Below are 19,589 nucleotides of genomic sequence, written 5' to 3'. Positions count from 1 at the left end.
GAATATATTTTATGTTCAATTTAAGTTATTCAATTAATTAATAATTTATATATATATATATATATATCTCATTTAATTTGTTGTATAACCTATGTTGTTAGGCAAATGGAAATAAATGCTGCATGAAGAACCTAATGGGAAACCATCTTGTTTTAGATCATACTATAATTGTGTTTCATTACAATTTTCCCATTAGAGGAACAGTGGGGGATGAATTTGCTAGTGTGGACTGTATCTCTCTTTTTCTCTCTCATTCTGGCATAGTACATCAGGGATTGATCATGTAGCAATCTGGGTTTGGGGCAAAGGAATTAAATATGTATCTGGGGATGTTTGAAGGCTTTTTTCTGCTCCTCTTTTCTGGGTTATATTGTGGGCAATATTGTGATATTTCTTTCCTTCCTTCTCTACAAAGACAAGGTCAGGAGAACGAGATGGTATGTCCATCATCTTCAGTATCTTGAAAAGAAGCATTGGTAACTTCATTTATTCTTTTCCAATGGATAGCTGGTCACTGTAATCTTTCAGAAGGAAAATATACTTCCCTTTTCTTTTTCCATTTTTTGGTTCCCCAAATGGATGAGTGGTTGATTCTTGTTTAGCTGAGGTTTTCAACTGTCCAGAATAGAAGAATTTGGTTTTCCAGATTGCAAGTTTGTATCTCCCGAGTTGTAAAAGTCAAGTCTTCACTAAAATAATGTGTGTGTGTGTGTGTGTGTGTGTGTGTGTGTGTGCGCGTGTGTGCGCGCGCGTACTGTAAATATCCCTAATAATATTTCCTGTAATTTGTATTTAAACATCATCCTATCACTCAAACAGTATCAGTCAGTTTATAATTATTTTATAAATACATATTGAATCATATTGAAAAAATATGTTTGTTTCATTAATAGCTATTAATGATATCTAGCTGAATATACAACGAAAAATATTCCAGTGTTTTTGCACTTTGCATCTACAATTAGGAAAATTACTGACAACATATTTTGAGGCAAATAAGTTCAAGTACATAACAAAAAATAAATTCTAATAATTCAGACTGTAAGCTAAATGTTTAAGCAAAGTTCTCAGCCAAACATATTTATATTCTAAGTTATAAGCACTGAAAATTACTTTTAGGAAATATGATTTAAAGATAATGAGTTTCAGCATTTTTTAAGGAGCATTTAAAACAAATATAAAAGCAATACTGTTTAAAATGAGATTACTTTTAATAACACTGTACTAAAACTGAGAAATTAGTTCTGAACAAGGGATAGCTTATGATAAAGTCTCCAATTAAAAATATTTTTTTCCTCTATATATTAACAGCTACAGTGCCAAATTCCTGAAAAAGTAACAGACACTAAAGTGAGATCCAATTTTTGATCATAAAGTGCCCTAAAGATTGTGCAGTTTTCTTCGCATCTCAGCACGAGGAAATATGCATTCACTGCAAGTGACCAACAGAAATAGAAGAGACTAGGACAAACATTGTCACTTGGGTCCCCATTATTTTTTAATCTGCTACTGCTCTTGTCTCGTCCAGAGCACATTACAATGTCCCTAGTTGTCCCAACCATCATTGCCGCTGTTTACGGTGCTGCATACTAAAATAAATTAGGTACTCTAAACAAGCTTCAATTTATTTTATTTTTTTTTTCATTCAATTCGTAAATTTTAATTGTTGTTAAATTAAAATAAATTCTACAAGAAAGTTATATTATCAAGAGGAATCAAATTAAAGTATCTTTCGTCCCATTTGAGTATATCATTTAGATTGATTGATAGTTTTTATGGATTTATGAATTTTCTTTTAAGTGTTATATTTGAAGGAGGTTTTGCTGTTTATGTAAGTTTGTTGTCTAATTTTAAGGGAAGGGGGTTCTGAGGCTCCTCGTCCTTTCCTGTCATCCCTTTACTAAACAACATCAGACTCCACAACGCACTGCTCTGTGTATTCTTTCACCAACTCCACCTTAAGCGTCTCCCTAAAGAAGCCTTCCATTGTCTTCCAGAGTGCTGGGTCCAGGAACACCTGACACATCACATAACCCTTTAGAGTGCCAGTGTGGCACCTCAGGTGGCACAAAAGCTGCTGTATGGCCAGCACCAGGTCTTTGCCAAACATGTCGATGTTAAGGTAGTACCAGTCATCACCGATTGGCACACGGAATGGAAAGGTGCACAGGCTGACCATGGTTGGATGTATGGCATCATCAACCATCCAATCAATGTCCTTCTTCAGAAGAATGGCCATGTTGCTAGAAAGAGGCTTGAAGGGTTGCCAATCTTGAACGATGGTGGCATTGGGGAGGACACCCTGCATTAGAACATCACTTAAGAAGAGCTGGTGCACCTCTGCAGGCTCCAAATGTACCGGGATGTTTGTTGAGGACAGACCCATCCCAGCAATACTGATATTAGGCCCGAGATCAGCAAGGCGTAATTTTAAGTCTTCAGCGCGGAAGCGCACCAGGAGGATTCCCTTTATATATGAATTAAGTAACAGAATAAAGACAATGTGGCTTTATTGATTTTTATTCAAGATAAATCACCCAAACCTTATCTGAGCAAAATGCTTACATTTGGTGGTTCTTACCTGTTTGGTGATGAGCCGGTACTTCTGGAAGTCTTTTGGTCCCAGTTGGTCATCTCTGGTCAATCTGCTGACTTTAACGTCAGGATACTTGGACTTAACCAGCTGAGAGCAATATCGGAGTAGTACCCCAGCCACACCTTTCCCCCTCTCCTGTGGGGCAACACGAAGCCCTTCCACCAGCATGGTCTCCCCATCATCAATAACACATACTGACTCCAGAGCAATCTGGAAAATGCAGTTGCATAAAGAGCAAACAGTGCATTTGTTTTATATCTACAGGAGAGGAAGGGGACAGTCTTTGGTTTATGTTTAATTCTGCATGTATCTTCTCTCCGTTTGATTGGTCTGAACCTATTATCCAATAGTGTGCCTCCTTACTGCTGCTTGGAACAAGAAAAACTGAATCTTCAAGATGAAATAATGGAATGAGCCTTGAACATGCACTACAAAACCTACATAATATTAATGCATTTTCTTACCACTTTGCCTTGTTTGCGAGCCAAAATAACAGTGCGGTTGCTCTCCTGCAGCCAGTCTTGATAGCGAGAGGGAAGGTAGTCCAGGCCACCATAGATATCCTTGCTCATAGCCATGATGTCATCAAAGTCCTCTTCTGTTGCCACTGTAAACTGTAGCCCAGTCTGCGGTGGGGCCTCAGGGAGCTGAGAGCATGGCAGGCTGTTTTCAATCTTCATCCTTACAGCTGGAGACACAGTCAATCATGAAAAGAGATTTATTATGATATTCCAACTCCAGCAACACATTATTACGGAGTTAAGTTTGCTATAAAAGAGGTTCCAAAAAGAGGTTACATGGTATTGTTTCCTATCAAATTATTCCCTATCCCCCTTTAACAGAAAGTGTTAGATGTGCTATTTTACAAGTCTGCTAGTGTTAAATATGAAAAATTACGAAACACGTTGGTTCCTTATCAGCTCAGTATAGAACAGTTACTTCCAAGGCAATGCAAGGTTTTGTGCTAAATGTTGCAGTGTTTGTCTTCCTATGCCAAAATGCCAGCAGGTTGTAACCGTACCCAAATTCTAGACAGTCACCCCCCTGCCAACACACATACACAGACATCTCCACCTCCTATTGCCAGAACCCTAAATCCTTTTTTAAATTCTCACTGAACAGCATTGCCCTGGTTCCCAGTGGAAAATAAACACATATTTTGAAGGGACTTGGGAAATAACAGTGTGAGACATCCAGCCAGGGGAAGGTGGAGCAGATCAGTGGTGTAGTCTGGGCCATATGCACGTATACGGCGTATGCATACTTTTTCCTCAGGGCTGTTTGCATATAACGACTTCAAAAGGAGACCCTGAGACCCTGAATGGAGTCCTGAATAGGGCCCCAGTAGGGGACTCCATAGTGATGCTGGGTGACTTCAACGCACACGTGGGAAATGACAGGGACACCTGGAAAGGCGTGATTGGGAGGAACGGCCTCCCTGATCTGAACTCAAGTGGATGTTTGTTATTGGATTTCTGTGCTAGTCATGGATTATCTATAACAAACACCATGTTCGAACATAAGGATGCTCATAAGTGTACGTGGTACCAGAGCACCCTAGGCCGAAGGTCGATGATCGATTTTGTAATCGTGTCGTCGGATCTGAGGCCATATGTTTTGGACACTCGGGTAAAGAGAGGGGCAGAGCTGTCAACCGATCACCATCTGGTGGTGAGTTGGGTCAGGGGTGGGGAAAGACTCTAGACAGACCTGGGAAGCCCAAGCGAGTAGTGCGGGTGAACTGGGAACGTTTGGAGGAGGTCCCTGTCCACGAGATCTTCAACTCACACCTCCGGCGGAGCTTTTCAGGCATCCCTGCGGAGGTTGGGGACATTGAACCGAGTGGGCAATGTTCAAAGCTTCCATTGCCGGCCGCGGTGGAGAGCTGCGGCCTCAAGGTTTTAGGTGCCGCAAGGGGTGGTAACCCTCGAACACCATGGTGGACACTGGTGGTCAGGGAAGCCGTCCGACTGAAGAAAGAGGCCTTCCGGGATTTGTTGTCCCGGAGGTCTCCGGAGGCAGTTGCAAGGTACCGACAGGCCCGAAGGGCTGCGGCCTCGGCCGTGAGGGAGGCAAAGCAGTGGGTGTGGGAAAAGTTTGGAGAAGCCATGGAGAAGGACTTTCGGTCCGCACCAAAGTGCTTCTGGAAAACCGTCCGCCACCTTAGGAGGGGAAACGCTGAACCATTCAAGCTGTATACAGCAAAGATGGGACGCTGTTGACCTCAACCGAGGAGGTTATTGGGCGGTGGAAGGAACACTTTGAAGAACTCCTAAATCCCAACACGCCCTCTATGGTAGAGGCAGAGCCGGAGGATGATGGGGGATCAGATTCTATTTCCCTGGGGAGGTCACTGAGGTAGTCAAACAACTCCGCAGTGGCAAAGCCCCGGGATTGATGAGATCCGACCAGAAATGCTGAAAGCTCTGGATGTGGAGGGGTGTCATGGATGACACGCCTCTTCAACATTAGCGTGGAAATCTGGGACAGTGCCTAAGGAGTGGCAGAACGGGGTGGTGGTTCCCCTCTTCAAAAGGGGGATCAGAGAGTGTGTGCCAACTACAGGGGTATCACACTTCTCAGCCTCCCTGGTAAAGTTTACTCCAAGGTGCTGGAGAGGAGGGTTCGGCCGATTGTCGAACCTCAGATTGAAGAGGAACAATGCGGTTTTCGTCCTGGCCGTGGAACGACGGACCAGATCTTTACTCTCGCAAGGATCCTGGAGGGGGCCTGGGAGTATGCCCATCCGGTCTACATGTGTTTTGTGGATCTGGAGAAGGCGTATGACCGGGTCCCCCGGAGAGACTGTGGGAGGTGCTGCGGAGTACGGGGTGGGGGGTCCCTTCTTAGGGCTGATCCAATCCCTGTACGTCCAAAGCGAGGGCTGTGTCCGGGTCCTCGGCACAAAGTCGAGTTCATTCCATGTGGGGGTTGGTCTCCGCCAAGGCTGCGCTTTGTCACCAATCCTGTTTGTGATATTCATGGACAGGATATCGAGGTGTAGTCGGGGTGGGGATGGTGTGCGGTTCGGTGGGCTGGGGATCTCATCGCTGCTTTTTGCAGATGATGTTGTCTTCATGTCATCATCGGTCCGTGACCTTCAGCTCTCACTGGATCGCTTGGCAGTCGAGTGTGAAGCAGCTGGGATGAGGATTAGCACCTCTAAATCTGAGGCCATGGTTCTCAGCAGGAAACCGATGGAGTGCGTACTCCAGGTAGGGAATGAGGTTTTGCCCCAAGTGAAGGAGTTCAAGTACCTCGGGGTCTTGTTCACGAGTGAGGGGACAATGGAGCGGGAGGTTGGCCGGAGAGTCGGGGCAGCAGGGGCGGTATTGCACTCGCTCTATCGCACCGTTGTCACGAAAAGAGAGCTGAGCCGAAGGCAAAGCTCTCGATCTACCGGTCAATTTTTGTTCCTACCCTCACCTATGGTCATGAAGGTTGGGTCATGACCGAAAGAACTAGGTCGCGAGTACAAGCGGCCGAAATGGGCTTCCTCAGAAGGGTGGCGGGCTTCTCCCTTAGAGATAGGGTGAGGAGCTCAGTCATCCGTGAGGAGCTCGGAGTAGAGCCGCTGCTCCTTTGCGTTGAAAGGAGTCAGTTGAGGTGGTTTGGGCATCTGGTAAGGGTGCCCCCCTGGCCGCCTCCCTAGGGAGGTGTTTCAGGCACGTCCAGCTGGGAGGAGGCCTCGGGGAAGACCCAGGACTAGGTGGAGAGATTACATCTCCACACTGGCCTGGGAACGCCTCGGGGTCGCCCAGTCAGAGCTGGTTAATGTGGCTCGGGATAGGGAAGTTTGGGGCCCCCTGCTGGAGCAGCTGCCCCCGCGACCCGAATTCGGATAAGCGTTTGAAGATGGATGGATGGATGGATGGACTTCAAAAGGATCAATATTTGTTTATACCCAAGGTATACCCATTTGTTTTGCTACTTCAGAAGTCCATAATCTGCTGTCATTAGTTTCCCTTTAACTGTACTGGATGCTGTTTTGTGAAACTGCTAAAAACAGCTAAAATGCTTTCAATGCAAATGTCCCCTACTAAACATAAAATGAAAAATGCAATAATACAACGACCAGGAAGAGAGAAAAGGAGAGGAAATGTAAGAAAATGATCTTAAGTGTTTTAACTACACCTGTTCTACTGTAATTTTATTTTGAATTAATGAAGTAATGCAGTTCTCCTTCGGTCACTCATTCGATGTTGTGTCGATGTAGTGACACTAGGGGGTCGCTCTTGGGAGCCCGATCCACCTTCAGATCTTTGAGAAAAGGCCAATGAGAAATTGGCAAGTTGAATTTGCATGCCACTCCCCCCCGACATACCGGTATAAAAGGGAGACCGGAATGCGGATTCATTCAGACTTATTCTTCGGAGTCGAGCGGTCGTATTACAGCCAGCTGAATACCACTGCCGTTCCCATTCACCTAGACTCTTCAAGAGCTGCTGCTGTTGGATATACAGCACATTCCAGCAGTTCTCTCTCCACTCTGCACTCCGCTGCAGATTACACCCCTGGGGGCTTCGAAAGTGCTTCTAAAAGAGATTTTCTCTAAAAGAGTGCGTTTCCTCTTTTAGAGCAAGGCACAGTGACGTTGACAGTCTTTTTAAAGATGCCTTTCGGTCTCTGTGCCATTCCTGGATGTGGTCGTTACCTCTCCGCCTCTGCCGGTCACGATCACTACCTCACGTGCCTGGGCAGTAAGCACGTTGAGGAAGTGTTCGTGATAGCTCATGTTCTCTCTGCGAGAACATGACCATGGCAATGTTGTGATCACGGCTTTCCTTCTTCCGAGGGAAAGCCACTTCAGCTCTCCCCCTCGCGGCTCCTCCTACCTACGGGTAAAAGACTGCCTCGGCTTACACCAGAGGCGATTTGTGGGCTTCAGTAAGTACGGCTCCACCGGGTAAATCCCCAAGGACCACCCACTCCCCAATATGCTAATTTACCACCAGCCTTGCTCTTCAGGCACTTGCAAGATGGATGAGATGTCGACCGCTGCATAGGAGGGTGCCTTGGTGATGTCAGACCTTCGGGTGTGGCAGCCCAGTCTGAGGCCTATGAGGAGCTGACCACCATGCTTTCCCGGTCTGCCATGAGCATTGGGCTGGACTGGAATATTCCACCCGCCTCCCAACAATCGCAGCTGGATGACTGGTTCCTGGGTTTGACATGCCCCCTCCCCCCCAGTCTGCATACTGATCTACCTTGACGACTGGCTTATTCTAGCAATAAGAGAAGGGAGAGTTACTGTGTGCACACATGGACCTGGTGCTCATGCACCTCAGGCATTTAGGGCTTTGGGTCAACTGGGAAAAGAGCAAGCTCTCCCCAGTTCAGAGCATCTCTTTTCTCGGCATGGAGTTAGACTCTGTGTCAATGATAGCGCACAAACGAGTGCACGCAGTCGGTGCTGAACTGCCAGAACTTATCCAGGCGGCAAATGTCTGTCCCACTGAAATATTTTCAGAGGCTCCGGGGGCATATGGCATCCTCAGCAGCGGTCACGCCACCAAGACCGGCTGGGGTGCTGTGTGCAATAGGCACGCAGCTGCTGGCTCCTGCACAGGCCCTCACCTGGGTTGGTACATCAACTTGCTGGCAGTACTGCTCACCCTGTGGGGGCTACGGCTGTTGATTCAGGAAAAGCATGTTTTGGTCCAGACGGACAACAGGTCGACGGTGACCTACATAAACCGCCATGGTTTACGCTCCCATCTCATGTCGCAACTCGCCCGTCGCTGCCTCCTCTGGAGTCAGCCGTGACTCAGGTCGGGCCACCTTAACGTCATAGCAGATGCTCTGTCACGGAAGGTAACGCTCAGGGGAGAGTGGAGACTCCACCCTCGGGCGGTCCAGCTGATTTGGAGTCGATTTGGAAAGGCACAGGTAGACCTGTTTGCCTCCCTGGAATCCTCCCACTGCCAGCTCTGGTATGCCCTGACAGGAGCTCCCCTCAGTACAGATGCGCTGGCGCACAGCTGTCCCCGAGGGCTACGCAAGTATGCGTTCACCCAGTGAGCCTACTTGCACAGTTTCTGTGCAAAGTTAGGGAGGATGAGGAGCAGGTCACCCTCGTGGCTCCATACTGGCCCACTCAGACCTGGTTCTCGGACCTCACACTCCTCGCGACAGCTCCTCCCTGGCAAATTCCCCTGAGGAAGGACCTTCTTTCTCAGGGACGGGGCACCCTCTGGTACCTACGCCCAGACCTCTGGAATCTCTATGTCTGGTCCCTGGACATGACGCGGTACACCTAACAGGTTTATGTAGCTGCCATAGCAACTTATTACGACAACGTCATTTATCTCACGTGATCCTGAGACCCTGACTGGGCTATGTGCCCAAGGTTCCCACAACCCCTTTTAGGGATCAGTTGGTGAACCTGCAAGAGCAGCCCCCGGAAGAGGCAGATCTAGCCTTATCGTTGCTATGTCCAGTGCGTGCTTTGCACATCTACTTGGACCATACGCAGAGCTTTAGACACTCTGAGGTGTCGCTGACAGATAACACCTGCAGGTCCCCAACCCTCTTGATGGACATGAGTGCAGTCAGGAGGGTATTCTCCAATGAGAGAGTCTTCAGCTCTCTAACGGACTCTAGGGGCTCAAATAGGGCTCTCTGCAGGCCCAGCAGGACCACGGATGGATCCCACAAGTGAATGAGGTGTGGCCTAGGAGGATTCAACCTCCTCGTGCCTCTAAGGAACCTGATGATCAGGTCGTGCTTCCCGAGGGACATACTGTCCACTGCATCGTGGTGCACCACTACAGTGGCCACATTCACCTTCAAGGTTGAAGTGCCCAGGGCGTTCTCTGCACTTTATCCATGCACGAGGGGGAGAAACTGCTGAAATGTGAAGTAAATCCTATAGCTTACATTCTCGAGGTTAATAGAATGGCAGTGGAAATCAGTGAATCAACACAGCTCGGCTCTGAATAAAAAAATCTGAATGAGTGTTTGCAAGCCAGCTCCTTTTATACTCATATGTCCAGGGGTGTGGCAAGAAAATTCTACTCTCCAATTCCCACTGGCCTTTTCTCAAAGACCAGAGGTGTTTGGGGTTCCCAAGAGCGAAAAATTCAAACTTCATTAATTCAAAATAAAATTACAGTAGACCAGGTGTAGTTAAAACACTTAATATAATTTTCTCACATTTCCTCTCCTGTTCTCTCTTCTTTCTGGTCATTGTATTAAAGCATTTTTCATTTTATGTTTAGTAGGGGACGTTTGCACTGAATGCGTTTTTGCTTCCGCCCGAGCTGTTTTTCAATGTAAAGCAACATCTCGCAAAGGATCGCCTGTAAATATGGGTAATTCCTACAATTCTGTGTCACTTAAGTCCCCTTTACAAGTGTATGTGTGGTATTTATATTGTTTAATTTCACTTGATTACAATTTTATAGGCTTGTTAAAAAGAATACATTTTTATATTTTACACTTCTGTGTGCAATTATTTCAAATGTAACTTTTAAGCCCAGAGTAGACTGTGACTCTCCGCTTACCTACAGTAATAGTGAAGCTGCAGTCATGATTTGCATCAGGGCAGCAATGCCAGCATCAAATGCCATTTTGAACTCACCATGTACCTTACATAGAAATCAAGTATTTCAGCCTTTCACAAGTCCCATCTGGGCTTATTTTGTACATCATGTTACAAATTCCATCAGGCTAGTAGACTCTTTTGAGACTGGATAATAAAATAATAATATCTGACAGCACTTTTTTGTCAGATATTATTTTATTTAATTAGATAACAACCTCCCGTGGAGGTTATATAATAGGAAAGAGCATAACGGCACTGTGCCATTTTCTATGACCTTTCATTGAAGATATACATTTGGTAGGAAATTACATCACACACACTAGAGGTGTACACTACCCATTCTGAAAAATTACTTTGAGTTATTTGAAGTGTATAAATCTATTGTTTTATTTATGTTTTCCTTTATTTTGTGGTGTAATTCAAATGTGGTCAAACATAACATGTCCACCCTATTATGGAAGATATGTGGGAAATTATATATATATATATATATTTTAAATATACAGTATTTATGTTAATAGAAATAAAATCATAAATATTAGTTTACAAATATGTTTCCTATGTATCAATCATAGACCATGTTGACTAATTTATCCACTGAATATCCATCCTGTTATTGTACACCCTGATGCTGCCCATTTAACTGGATGGATATCAATTTTTTTTAGGAATTTAGCTTGACCAGTATGACTAATACAATCTTTAATATGTCCCTGTAATGATGACACATGAAGTTACTTGTAAAAGTAGGTTTTATTTTTCAAAACTTTTAAATGACATGTTTTCAAGAATAAACTCACGCTGCTATATGCATGAATTTGTGAATTAATTTTGAGATAATATCTTTTAGGTGATCCATTTGATCCATTGCTGGTAACGTACAGATTAAAATGGAGAATAACAGTCTGATCAGAAAAAAGTATGCATACACATGCATAAGAACTTCACAGTTCTTCTTCAGTATGCCTGATGTCAACATGCAGTGACATAGATGAGAACCCTGATAGCACACGTAAATAAACCAGATGTCTATTTGATGTGTTTGCGCTCGCACTATTTTTCCTGTTGTTTGCTCATATGCAACACATCTATAAGATGTTTGTCAATAAGTGTGTCGCGGATGTCAATAAGACATTAAGCATATGTCTTTGAGATGTCTAGTATGTTTGTAAATCTGATCTTCTTAAGATGTTAGATTGTGATCCTTTCCAGATGAAAAAAATCTTAAACAGAGCTATCTGGAAAGTACATATGGCAGTTAATACAAGAATTCCACTAAAATAACTCAGAATTATGCTCTAAACGTCATGTTTGTGCTTAGATTAAATGCAAGTGTAAAGTTTCTTCTTTTATTTTTTGTGCATTATTATCATTCAGCATACACTGATTATGCCATTGACTTATGCCATCATGAAATCAGAGACTCTCCCCTCAAAATCCGAACACAAGCATTCAAAAGAGACAACCAAGTGTAAACCGGGCTTCAGTCAACTAATGTTGACACAAATTGATAGTGTGTGCACCACCATGACCAAAAACAAAATACTTTATTAAGGGTGTGCAGGGCACCGACTGCAAGTCATGCAGTATGCGCTTGGCTTAAGCAGATGTGTGCAGGCACGCATGTATAGGAAGTGAGTGTCAGAGGGATTGAAAGGCTGAAAATCTGTGCAGTGGGAGCATCACTGTTAACAAGTCACAGAGAAAACATTGTTTGCACCCCTTTGGGCCCATGCTGGTCGAGAAATCCCTGGTACTTTTCCACTGATGGACTACTCTAGCGGGAAACCCATCCATCTCTGAAAGCTTATTTGGTTTTGGCATACAAGTATTGGCAGCACTTTGTAAGCCTCTGACAAAAACGGTTCATTCATGGTTCATTTGCCAATTGCTATACAATATTTGATTTCTAAATTTCCATGTGACTGTCTCTCTTAGTCTTTCATTTGTCCTTCCATTTGCAATGGAACAGTTTGCTTAAACTGAACAGATGCTGATATTTCCACTGGGCTGAATCAATGTCTTACCCTAGTTCTAACCTAACCAATGTCCTGTCTATGTGTGGGTAACCCTTATTAACCCCAAATTAATTTAGCTCTGAAAATAAGAGCATGCAATATCAAGGGACCAATTAGTAAATTCCATCAGGTTAGTAGACTCTTTTGAGACTGGATAACTGTCCCTTAATGAGGTCCAGATGATTGTTTTAAATTCTTTAGACCATTTAAAGATGCATGGAAATATACATAAAACCTGTACAATCTCTCACTGGGCATTACCACCAATAATTGGTGTTTGTAAAAATAGAACATATGTTGTGCACAGAATTCACAAATAATCTTTGTAATATAATTGCAAAAGAAGTCCTTCTCTGCTGTAATATCACAGTGCTTGCCACCTCTCCATGGGATAGACTTTAAAGTGGCCTTAGGTAGAGTTATTACAATTACATCACAATGAACCAACAACATCAGGATTGTTCATGGCACTTTTCTATTTCATTGAAGATGCATCCTGCATGTGAAAAAGTAGAACATCAAAAAATTTGTGGATTCAGTGGTTCAGTGGATAATAATACTTCTTGGCAGAACTTATCAGAACATTGGTGGCATCTTCCTGTTGTATCGCTCACTCTATCAGGTTACAAGTCCCATAACACAGCCCAGGAGCGTGGCACTCTCGTGGGCACCGTCCACTGGCGCCTCTCTAATAGATATGGGTAGAGCAGCAGGCTGGGCAACACCCAATACCTTTATGAGATCAATAACCTCTGACGGTTGAGTCGAACCTGGCCCGTGTTTCTTTAGGTTCGAGCATGTAGAACTCAGTAGTATGGGACAGCTGACCGGGTTCCCCTCTTCCGAACCCATGCACTTTTACCCCCAGGTGAGTCCACAAAAGCTTGCGCTCCCTGGATGTTTTTCCTCCATAGCCCTCTGGTTTGTGAATTCAGCGAAGGAATTCCCAACCAGATCCACCACGGGTACTAATTATTCTGTACTGGAATAGGTGCTCCATATGTATCGGTCATTACGATTACCCTGTGTTGTATTTTCCCCTGTCGGCGGACCCACGTCTCCCTTGGGCAGCTCCCTCTTCCCCCGGTCGCTGTGTTTGTAGAGCTCCTCCCTCACCAGGTAGGACCTACCACTGCGTCACTTCCATGTATGGCTCGTTAGCCCATGTGATATATTTGCGTGGATGTGATCTCTGCGGGGTCTTTTGCCCCTGAAAGAATAGGAGTCGGAAAAGAACACCTTCCCCGATACGTGTTATAGTGTTAGATGGCCCCAGCCATTTCTAACAGCCCTATGGTGAACATAGAGAGAGAAAAGGCCACGGCTTGTATGCTTGGCATGTTGCTTTGTTCCCCCCCTCAAGAGAAATAGTGAAATAATGTATAAATTCTTTATGGGGCATTGCAACGCAATGGCACGCAACAGCTTGCTTGCACCCGCATCAGCAGTTCACGTAACACGGTTCAGTGTCGTGGCGTTATTGGATAGGGACCCCTAGTATCACTTCACCCACACAATGTCGAGTGAGTGACAGAAGGGGAATGTCTAGGTTACTGTCGTAATTCCCGTTCCCTGATGGAGGGAACGAGACGTTGTGTCCCTCTTGCCACAACACCATACCAACCACTGTAGCGGCCAAACCTTGTTCTCGGCTCCTCAGTGTAAAACCTGACTAAACAGATGGACGATTCCCTCCTTTTATACCCGTATGTCCGGGGGAGGGACATGGAAATTCTGTTCGCCAGTTCTCATTGGCATTTAATTTTAATTAAATGGACAAACATTTAGGTCATTCATTAACACGGCTTAAATAAAGAAGATTATAACTGATTCTAGGTCAATCGTTAAATAAATGTATTTCTCCACAGACAACTATTTAAATGACCCCATATGTCCCTTTTGGCCAAGGAAACTTAGATAATTCATAGGTAAGAATTATGGGTATTCCACATAGCCTCATTTTTGTACTCAATAGTTAAAATTAACACTTAAAATCTATGTATATATATATTAAAAGTCTATTGATGTTTAAGAAAAAGATGTTCAAGGAACATATTGTAGATATTTGAGTAATAAGCACAAACCTTATCATTTCAACTAATGTTTAATTAAGACTTAAAACTTGATTTTTTCAGTAATATTGTGATGCTCTGCTGTGCACCACTGTATTTAGCAAATAAATAAATACATTTATAACTCCAATATTGTGTTTTGGATTGTGCAGTGAAGATCTGTATAGAAGCACTTAATTTGTAAAATAAATAAATAAATAAATGTAATCGCATGTTGGAAAATAATTGTTTTGTTTTTCATTTGATTAAAATTCTATAAATGCATTTAAATTAGACAGTTTTTTTTTTATCAAATTTAATCAAACTTTTAAACACAAATTTTTTTTAAATGTAAATAAATAAAACTGATTTCATAGAGCTCTGTTTATCCCAAAAGCGATTTTAAGAGCGATCTCATAAGACCAAACAGACCTGTTACTCTAAAAAGTGCTGATGAGGAAAAGACAAATAAACATAGTGTGTGCCATTACTGTAGTAACAGGTTTGATTTGACAGAAATGTTATAGATTCAAACAGGGATGTCCCAAGCAAAGGGCAGGGCTCATGGCAGTGTAGAATGTGCAGGAACCTTTTGCCCTCCGATTGGGGGGAGGTGGGGGGTTATGTGTAACTGTCCCTCTCTGTCGTAATTGCGTTCAGGGGTCCCCTTCAATACTGATCGCCTTACGGAGTGGGGCGTAGCACGGGGCCTGGTGTGACTGCACTGGTTGCACTACTCTAGGGACGGCCCTCGATTTATAATAAAACTATAAAAGGGGAAGAAATCTACTTTGTTTTATTAAATCATATTTCAAATGTTTAGGCAAATGTTTTTATCCAAAATGCTAGTTTGTTTGATAGAAACCATAGTTACATTAACCTTCTCAATGATTAGCCAAAACTGTGGTAATTCTAACAAATGAAAAAAGTTAAATCAAGTTTAATTTAATTATAATTCTCGTTTTGTTTGCCTTTAGATATTAAGAAGAGATTACTTAAATCAACATTTAAAACATAAAAAATCTATTTCTATTATTTCCATTTAGGAGCATTGTCCCAACTCACTAAAATGGTGTTAATTTGTCTGTGCTTTTGCTTAATTTCATTGTGTTTGGTTTATTTCTATTGTGCTATGGCTTTCCCATTGTGTAGTGGCTTTATTTTGTTGTGTTGTGGCTTATTTCTGTAGTTTTTATTTTTTTCAGCTTTAATTTGCTTTGCTAATTTGGCTGTGTTGTGCACTTCTTGGCCACCAAACTACAAGGTTTCAGTGGCACATTAACATAACTTGAACGGGTCAAATCCCATTCAATGAAAACTGTTTTTTCATTCGAATACTTTTCCTACAGTACTTTGCTGTTTGAACCTCATTAACTCATTTGAGCTTCAAACCTAAATAGAAATCAAGTTTAAATAAAAAAATAGGATATTATCGAGAAGAATACTAGACTTGATAAACAAGCTTTAAGAACAGAATAGATCCCAAATGCTATGGATATTTAATTCCAAATAATTTCTCACCCTATCACTTCTGTCCTTTTATTTCTCTCTCCTTCTGTGTCCTCGCCTCCTTCTGTCTCACTGCCACAATCTATCTTTATCTAGAGGACAAGCCATTGTATTGCAGTAGGCTCCCCTGCTCTATTTATTTATATAAATTCATTATAGCAGATTATGGGAGCTCAGAGGGAAACCTTCAAGCAAAATAATGTCTCTTTCACCATCCCTTTCAACTCAATGCCTTTATGCTTAAAATCTACTTTTTTTATGTAGTCCTGTTTTGTGGTCTCATGTCAGCATAAAATCACAAAAGGTTTTAAAAAGGTTTAAAGGTTTATACCATTAAAATATCAGTATGTTATACACAAGCTCTGACCTGTCATATGTGATAATGTAGTGGTGTCTATTAATACCTACAGCAATCTCTATTTGTCATTTTATCAGCTGTGGGGGAAATGGTGCAAGACAGCATGAGAAACCAGACAAGAGAACCTAAATTAATCAATTGTTTTTTTCACTGTGATGAATAAAAAACAACTTGAAATGTTGATAATAAGACAGGTACAAAGGTGTTTAATTTAATTAAGATTAACAGGACTGGACTGCATACATCTCTGCTAGACTTACTGGCATAATTAAAATGTACTTAATTGAGTTAATTGTTGGAGCAACATCAAAAACCAAATGCCGCATCATAAAATGGGCCAAACATAATATGCTACATGCCTACACCACTGCAGCAGTTTTCCTGGACCACACAAATATCAGGGCATGCCATATGCTTCTCTGCATCTTGCAGTTTTTCATGTAGCTAGTTGAGGTATGGTATGTCACCATGGGCATTCATGCACCAATGGAAAATAGTGATGATATGCCTCACTTCTTTACCCCCAAATCCCGGCATGAACATATGAACACACACAGAAGGATATAAGTACAATGTTTTCTTTTATTTAATAAAAACATAAAATATCAAGTGTAGACCTATATATTCGAAATCAAGTCCTACAGCTGCCTGATGTATTTTAGCTATATAGCATCTTTACCGTACTTGAATCATATTGTCAGGAATTAAGTTTCATTTTCTATAAATATTATTTACGATAAAGGCCTAAAAATAACGAAATAATGATGTTTCAATGTAGATTCAGCAAGGCAATGCTGTAACGTGTTCTCAGCATCATTGCAACACGAGCCTTCATTCGCCCCGCCCCATTCGAAAAGTCAAAATGCAAAACTAGCACTGCGCTCTACCATCATTCCCTTATAAAGACTGTTGAAATTAGGCTATCTAACAAGAAACCTAGTCTTTAAGTAGCATGTATATTCATATGATTCTCTAGTTTAGTTTAATATAAATATAAAGTGTGTGTGTGTAATATATATATATATATATTTATATATATATGTTTTATTGTACATTGTGTACAATGTTTTGACACGTCAAGCTGGACAACAATAGAAAGCATTTCAAATTCTCTATTTAGACATTTTTACAATCATTTATTTATTTTTCTACTTTTTAAATGATGCAGTCCCAGCATCCTGGATAAATTGGAAAACGTCGCACGTACAGAGAGACAAAACGTCAATAGGCAACTGGACTTGAATGCCAACATAGGCGAACACAAAATATAATACAGAGTCTCGGTCGGATTGCTTAAATTTAGCAATTCGTTGCCTATTCCGTCTCTTGAAGGTATTCCTTAATTTGAGCCGTACAAAATGGCCGGGAGATGCAAAAGGGACAATACACGGCAAATGCGTGATGTTGTTGCGTGATAATTTGAGAACATGAAATCAACGAAGGTTTAAACGTGTCGGACACTCACCATACATAGTCTGCACGAGCAAAACCCTTTCTTAATAAAAGCTGCACGGATTGGAATTTTACCTACCTCTACGTCGGTTATCGGACCCGTAAAGAATGCAGAGGTCAAGTTGGCAGATGCTGAGTTGATGTAAGAATTTGTTGTATTGCGGTTGGACAAAAAGGAGAATATTTAGTAAATGCCGGTTCAGACATCCAATATATGTAGTATGAGGTCACTGTTAAACTCCTCCCAGAATTGACATCCCATCCCCCAGTAGTGAGCAGTGAGCTATGCCAGCCCCTCAACCATCACCCAATCATGATCAATCTCTCTCGCTTCTATTCTCTCTCTCTCCTGTGTCTGTGCGCATGTGCGGAGTGACTGGGAAGAGCGCGTGAGTGTTTGAGTGAGTTTTATCCCTTTTTTCCCCTTTTTCCTATTTCTTTAATAATTTAGTTTTGTTTTGTAGTTAGGGTTTGTGGAAATGTCGGCAGACTCTGACGGGTTTGCTGCCTTAACAGCCCGGAACGGCTGTAAATGTATACCAGATGACTCGATCACAGTCGAAGACTGCTTGACAGCTGTTAGTAGTGAAATAGGTGCGCGCAACATTCTGTCAGCATCTAGAATGAATAAAGCTGTCTTTGTGTTTTTGAAAGAAGAGTCTATGGTTCATCATTTAGTAGAAGTTGGCTTATCTGTTGGTGTTGTTTTTCTGCCTGTTTTACCACTGTCGAGCCCTTCTAAAAAGGTAACTCTTTCCAATGTGCCGCCTTTTATTTCTATGATTCACTTGAGCGTTTAATTGGCAGCTATGGCATAATAGCCTACTGATGCCGATTAAAATGATCCCCCTCGGTGTGAAAAATCCAAAATTGAAACATGTGACGTCCTTCAGACGTCAAACTTTTATGATTTAGAATGCTGAATTTCAAAATGTAGATGTTTCCGTGAAATTGACTATGTCAGGAAAAGATTATACAATTTTTATCAGCACGGAAACATTCAATTAAATGTTTCTCTTGAGGAATTTTTGGTCACACAAAACAAAAATGTCCATCTAATAAGGTGACTGATCAAAACGAGACTGAACCTAATACCTTTGGAGCAAGTGGCTTCTACTTCGGAAAATATTAATCAGGATGTAGGCTAGGTAACAAAACTGATCTGGCTGTATCGGATTCCTTGTCTAAAGACGAAGAAAATCCGAAAGTGCACGCAGTTAACAGTCATGTTGTGGATGCTGAAAAGTGTTTAGTGAATACTTAAGTGAGTGTGATAATGTCAGCAGTGGGGCTGAGATCGCCGCTGTGGGAACCAGTGACCCAGCGCGCCCGCGGGAGCCAGATGAGCTCGCGGAGGCCGGAGAGTCGCGGGATTCGCGAGCGTCTGTTGGCCTGTCACTGAGTGACGTAGACCAGCTCACCGAGAGAGGTGAGACTCAGTCTGAAAATATAGATTCTGATAGCGAGGAATCTGATATTGTAGATTATCACACTGATGTTAGTTCACAAGGAAGTTCTGCAGAAAAACAATCCAGCCTTCAAATGAAGCCACCTTATTATACAGTGCAACAAATTAATGATTTCCTTGATAGCACTTTGAATCAGCGAAAACCAAGATTAGAGAAGTATTTCTCTGATTTGCAACTTTTTGTTGATTCTTGTGTTATGTTTATGAGAAAAGCTTCATTGGAGGAGCTTGATCAGCCAAAATGGTATAGACTCAAGAAACATGTGAGGGCTATTAAAAAAAAGACTAAAAAGTTGTTACAATACATACTAATAGAGCCATATTTATTAACAGGGTGATATTTTGGGATGTTTTTTGTTTTTTCTTTCCTTTCCTCATGACAACCTTAAACATTGGAACTTTTAATATTAATGGTTGTCGGGGTATAGAAAAGAGAGTGGCTTTATTTGATTATTTGCACTTAAAGAAAGCAGATGTGATCTTATTACAGGAAACACATTCAGACCAGCAGAATCAGACACAGTGGACTAGTGATTGGAAAGGAAATGTTTTGTTAAGTCATGGAACAAACCTCAGTGCTGGTGTTGCCAT

General features: G+C 42.3%; 1 protein-coding gene across 1 annotated transcript; it reads right to left on the bottom strand.

Annotated features, from left to right (window-relative positions):
* Positions 1 to 1,161: 1,161 nt before the first annotated feature.
* On the bottom strand, positions 1,162 to 17,736 carry LOC127619025 (histidine N-acetyltransferase-like). The gene is made up of 4 exons (XM_052091754.1): positions 17,610 to 17,736; positions 3,061 to 3,284; positions 2,582 to 2,806; positions 1,162 to 2,467 (listed from the first exon to the last, which is right to left on the bottom strand). Exons 2-4 carry the CDS (start codon positions 3,274 to 3,276, stop codon positions 1,901 to 1,903), a joined length of 1,008 nt encoding a protein of 335 aa, XP_051947714.1. The 5' UTR covers positions 3,277 to 3,284; positions 17,610 to 17,736; the 3' UTR covers positions 1,162 to 1,900.
* Positions 17,737 to 19,589: the final 1,853 nt, after the last annotated feature.

This window comes from Xyrauchen texanus, chromosome 2 (genome assembly GCF_025860055.1).
Source record: "Xyrauchen texanus isolate HMW12.3.18 chromosome 2, RBS_HiC_50CHRs, whole genome shotgun sequence".
NCBI lineage: Eukaryota > Metazoa > Chordata > Actinopteri > Cypriniformes > Catostomidae > Xyrauchen > Xyrauchen texanus.
This window is presented reverse-complemented; position numbering and strand designations above follow the sequence as displayed.

Coding starts and splice junctions, on each gene's coding strand:
- LOC127619025 (XM_052091754.1), bottom strand. CDS start 3,276: ATGAAGATTGAAAACAGCCTGCCATGCTCTCAGCTCCCTGAGGCCCCA. Junction 2,807..3,060: donor CTCGCAAACAAGGCAAAGTG/GTAAGAAAATGC, acceptor TGCATTTTCCAG/ATTGCTCTGGAGTCAGTATG. Junction 2,468..2,581: donor ACCGGCTCATCACCAAACAG/GTAAGAACCACC, acceptor TCATATATAAAG/GGAATCCTCCTGGTGCGCTT.